Source organism: Asparagus officinalis, chromosome 7, assembly GCF_001876935.1.
Source record: "Asparagus officinalis chromosome 7, Aspof.V1, whole genome shotgun sequence".
NCBI lineage: Eukaryota > Viridiplantae > Streptophyta > Magnoliopsida > Asparagales > Asparagaceae > Asparagus > Asparagus officinalis.
The window spans coordinates 109592683-109598095 of NC_033800.1; the positions used below are offsets into that span (position 1 = coordinate 109592683).

Genomic DNA, 5413 nt, shown 5'->3' on the forward strand with positions numbered 1-5413 from the left:
AAAATACAAGGCACCCAAATACCTTAAGCTGGTCATAGTCATGTGTTGGCTCTCCTGATCATATCTCCATAGGGGTCTTCCCCTTAATCGCAGATGAAGTCAGCCTGTTAATGAGGTGGCTCGCATATGATAGTGCCTCAGCCCAAAAGATCTTCTCCAAACCACTATGCGCTAACAAACATCGGATCTTCTCCAGCAAAGATCGATTTAACCTCTCAGCCACTCCCATTCTGCTATGGTGTATGACTAACTGTGAAGTGTCTCTCTATGCCCTCGTCTCGACATAGGTGTTGAAATGGGTCTGATGTGTATTCACCGCCGTTGTCGGATCGCAACGTCTTAATCTTTCTCCTAATCTGCAGTTCCAACCTCTTCTTTCACTCCATAAATATATCTAGGACTTTATTCTTCTTTGCCATGGTGTACACCCAACAACGCCTAGAATAGTCATCAACGAATGTGAAAAACTAATGTCGACCACCAAGTGATGTAGTCTTGGTGGGACCCTAAATATCTTTTTGCACATAATCCAGGATGCCTCTCGTCCTATGAATGGTCATCCCAAACTTCACATTCGTCTTCTTGCTAAGAACACAGTGCTCACAGAACTCAACATTTCCACTCTTTGCTCCTTTCAATAGTCCCTCCTTGCACAACGCCTGCAGTGACTTCTTTCCTGTGTGTCCCAACCTGTAATGCCAAAGTCTGCTAATACCCACCTCTAAAATAGCTAAAGCAACCTGACCAATCTCGATGCTCCCCTTCAGATAATATAAATTCTAACTGCGGACTCCCTTCATCACCACCAAAGATCCCTTAGTAACCTTTGCTACAGCGTCTTCAAAGGTCACCTTGAATCCTTTTGCCTCCAAAGCTCCAACAGAAATAAGATTCTTCTTCAGCTGAGGAACAAATCTCACATCTTTTAATTCACGGACTACTCCATCGTGCATCTGAATCCTCACGGTACCTATCCCACAAATACCACAGGATTGATCATTTCCCATGATAACAATACCCCCATCGAGTCTCTCAAATGATGTAAACCAATCTCGCCTGGGAGTCACATGATAAGTAGCATCAGAATCTAGCATCCAATCTGATGTATCTAAGTGGTTCACCTCCGGAGTAATCAATAAAGAAAAGCTCAAATCATTGGAATCATCGCCTTTCGCAACATTCACCTCATTGGCTCTTTTTCTTTCTATTCTCCTCCTCCTTGATCTTTGGACAGTCTCTCTTCTGATGCCTCTGTTCCTTACAGAATACACATTGGTTATTTCCTAGTTAGTGATGGCCTCTTGACTTTGACCTGCCTCTATTGCCACCTCTCGGATATGGGCTTCCACCTCTCGTCGACAAGGCCTCTCCTGAAGTACTAGCACAGGAAGTCTCCTTGTCCTTCCTCCTCAAATCATAATTCGTCAAAGCGTTAGTTACTTCACTATAAGTGATAGAAGATCTCACATTCAACAAAGTAAGCACAAAGATATCATACTCCTCATCCGGTAAGGAGCCCCGCCCAACAAAATAATCACCTTTGTACTCATCCGATATCTTCTCATCAACATTCGTCAAGTCCGATAACAACTTAGTATAGTTGTTCACATGAACTGCTAGTGAGGTGCCTTTGGACATTTGAAATCTGAATAATCTATGTAGTAAGTACAATCGGTTCTCAACACTCTTCATAAGATACTTATTATTGAGAATCTCCCACATCTTTATTGCAGACGTCACCCTAATCACATCATACTTCAGCTCATGTTCCAAACAGGATCTGATCACCCCACAAGTATTCCTATTTATCTTTTCCCATACCGCCTCTTTATATTTTGGTGGTCTCTCATAGACCATGATGGTCTCCTCCAAATTTTGAGCATTGAGCGCATCATGTACGTCGCTCATCCATAAAACGAAAATTGATTTTGTCGTTATATTTCACTATACTAATCTTAGTGTTCTGAAAACCAACTTGAATTGTACCCGTCATCTTGCTGCTTTCACCAACTTCTCCACTCATACTCATAAACTCCAAATTATAGAGAAAAATTCAAACTTTATAGAATTTAGAAGTTACCCAACTGAACCCTAGAACGGATTCCAAATAGAACTCTTAACCACACAAGAAAAGCGAGATCTCCAACGGCAACTTTAAACCCTATCTCCACCGAAGCCTAGAACTCCAAGAACCAAGCTTCCAAACTGAATCTTCCTCCACCTAATCCAAAAACCCTAGATCCGAAATCTAAGCTCTGATACCAATTGTTGTGCGCCGTGCGAAAGCGTGCTCGACAACCAAACGAGTCGGTGAGCAATGAGAGAAGAAAACCAAAACCAAACACGAGTACAATTCACCAAAATGCGACACAAATCAAACCAAACACAGAAATTTACGTGGTTCGGCAATTTCCTACGTCCACGGGGAGAGGATGGGGAGATTTTATTATATGAGGAGAAATACAACGGGTTACAACTCACAAAATCACTCAAATATAACATTAACCAAAGCTCTCAACTCCCTCACAATATCTCTCTCTCAAAGTTCTCAAAACAATGCTAATTCTCTCATTTAGAAACCATAAAAATATGGTTCTATTTATAACAAAACACAATCCCAAACAGATTGGGATTCTAAAAACGAGTCTGTCACACCCTGGCGTGGCACACACCACACCCCTGAAAAACAGAACAGATTCTGCCACACCAGGGTATGGCAGACACTACCAGGGTGTGGTGGAGCCTGTCTTGCAGTTGTGTCCTATTGTTATGATATAAAGCCATCTTTTAAGAAACAAAAAAAAGGCGTCATGTGTCTAGCCAGAAGACTAACAGCAAGTCAAAAAAACCAGGCACCACCTCAAGCGATATGGTTTTCAGGTCGCCACCAACTCGTCTAAAAACCACGCCAAACATCACGACCCGAGCCTTGCTCATCTTCGATAGCAAGATAAGACCAAATCTCTCCTCATGTAAGCTAGTGAATCCTAAGCAACTCGTGTGAAGACGCAAAGGCAATCATTAAATATTATTCCCTCCACACCCTTGCCTACCATCATAACAACCTCAGCCAGTGTCAAGGGGACACATGAACAACTTAGTACAAAGGAAGCATCCTAACAACTCACCTGGAGAATCATCAAGTTATTATAAAAAAGAGGTAACAATTTAACAATCGTAAGAAAAACAAAGTCTAATTTCATTCTTATCTCGATTAGTTTTCTACTTTCTTATTCAAGTCGCTAATTTTAAGCATTGGAGGATCATCAGGGCGTCGAGGGTTTGCATTCTAACAGTTTGCTAGTGATTTCAAAAGAGGCTCCACCACCAAATCCATCGACGAAAGAATCAAAGTAGCCTCTGAAGTTTGTACATTTGCATTCTAACAGTTTGCTAGTGATTTTAAAAGAGGCTCCGCCACCAAATCCATCGACAGAAGAATCAAAGAAGCCTCTGAAACAAACTTCAACACCTGCGACGTTTCATCAACTGTTTTATCACCCAAAACACCTATCAAATATCCAAGAGGAACATTCGCTTGTATCCTCTGCATCCTAAATTGTGATCAAATTAGAATATTGGACAAACTTCAATTTGAAGCCTAACTAAATTGTTTTGAACCCAAGAAGCAAGCTCAACCCAGACTATCAAATAATCCTTTAAAAAAAAGTCATATAAGAAAAAGATGTGGGAGACGATAGTTTCCCCTCAGTAGCCATCTCTAAATATATATTACGCTTTCTTTTCGAAGCTCTTACTGATAAGAGAATAAAAGATTCAGCACGACCAACTCTTTTTAAATAAACTCAACCACATCAGGAAGTCCCTATAGCAGCAATGGCTACAGTTTTCTAAATAAAACATGATTTTCCTCACAGAATAAATCAAGACAGGTCCTTGATGAATGGCAATGTTGCTGGGAGTACAAGAAATATTTTACAATATCTCCCCTTTGTAACTTTCAGCAAGATTAAAAGCAGTAAATCCAGTGATCTAGAGCTCTCTAAAGGAGATATAATTACAATACCTGGGGATTTCAGCAAAATACGAAATGACAGAAATTCCGATGAATTCATTTCCCCAAGGCTCAGCCAGCAAGTGTGAGCAGCATCAACACCCTGTGGTTATACAAAAATAACTTCGAATTTAGGGCATGGGTTGCTTTCTATATGTTTTCTAAGATCCTCATCAGTTTCAAACTTGAATTTGTATAATGCTTGTCTCTGGGTCAAGCCAACTGGATATATTCTATAAATTTTCAGTTCATCTCCTCCCCTTATGCTTTCAGGTCTCTCCTTCTTCCAAATAGGAACATGGTTGAGGGACATGAACTTAGAGAGAACCACTGATTCCAATTCTTTCAGTGTCAATTTCCAAGATCTGGAGCAAAATATCAAAATGAGAAAACCATCAGCAGAGTTAAATTTGCAATGATTCATTGAAAAAATTACCATAAGCTGATATGCAACACCAGTTTGATCATTTGGTGCGTTATTCCCGAAAAACAATTTGTTAGTTTTTCCAGAAAAAAAAATCAGCTGGCAATATACAGAGTTGCTCTTAATTTAATGAGAAGTGATGGATAGGTAAGGCCGACCATTACTACGATTAGTTTAGTATTCCCATAGTTACCCTAAGATATAAATATTTCAGCTATGTCAAATAATTGTTCTTAGTTGAAAATAAATACAAAACTGATACTTCTCAAAAAAGTTAACATGAATGATACCTTTAGAATATCACCTTTTTAAAATAATAAACTTGTCAATATCAACTGATACAAAGTAAACCACACGATTAACCGCAACCGTTTACATGTTAATGACCTAGTAATAGCATGACTAGGCAATATTATAAAACAGAGGGGAAAGTCTACCTGAGATAGATGGATTCCATTTCGAAACGACCTCTTTCTCTGACATACAAGTGATATGTAGTTCCTTTATTGTTGGAACATTTGCAGGGTCGATTCTGAAACTTGGCAGACTTCTCTTCGTTTTCTCGGATAGTTGTTGCAATATGAATGCAAAGTCTGCAAGATGAGTGCACTGCTGCCATGTCCACTAGGGCCTTAAAGGAGTCAGAAGGACCATCATACTTCCAACTGCAAAAGAACAAGCTCTATAAGTCACAACTTCTGTAAAACATGAGAATAAAACTCCAAAACATGTAAATTCAAAGTTATATCTCTGCCTTTGGTTTTCATGAACTTTTCAAAAGACAAGCAGACACGACTTCTGTAAGATACGACTCACATACCTAGAAATTTTTAGATTTTTAATGAAAAATTGACTGTGAGGTGGTTGATCGCAACAAAAACCAACTTTAATGGTTTATATATAAATTAAAAATGAAAGGTAGCTTCCGTATAATTATCCTATTTTAAGGTGTTTTCTATAAATCCCCCCCACCC

The 5413-nt window shown here is 39.4% G+C and overlaps 1 protein-coding gene across 1 annotated transcript in view; it reads right to left on the reverse strand.

The window, feature by feature from the left end:
* Positions 3775 to 5413, reverse strand: part of LOC109849943 (glycoprotein 3-alpha-L-fucosyltransferase A-like) — a 14295-nt gene continuing 12656 nt past the window's right edge. Inside the window, 2 exon segments of the mRNA XM_020419839.1 lie at positions 3775 to 4380; positions 4877 to 5104. Coding sequence (XP_020275428.1) covers positions 4125 to 4380; positions 4877 to 5104 — 484 coding nt within the window. The 3' untranslated portion in view covers positions 3775 to 4124.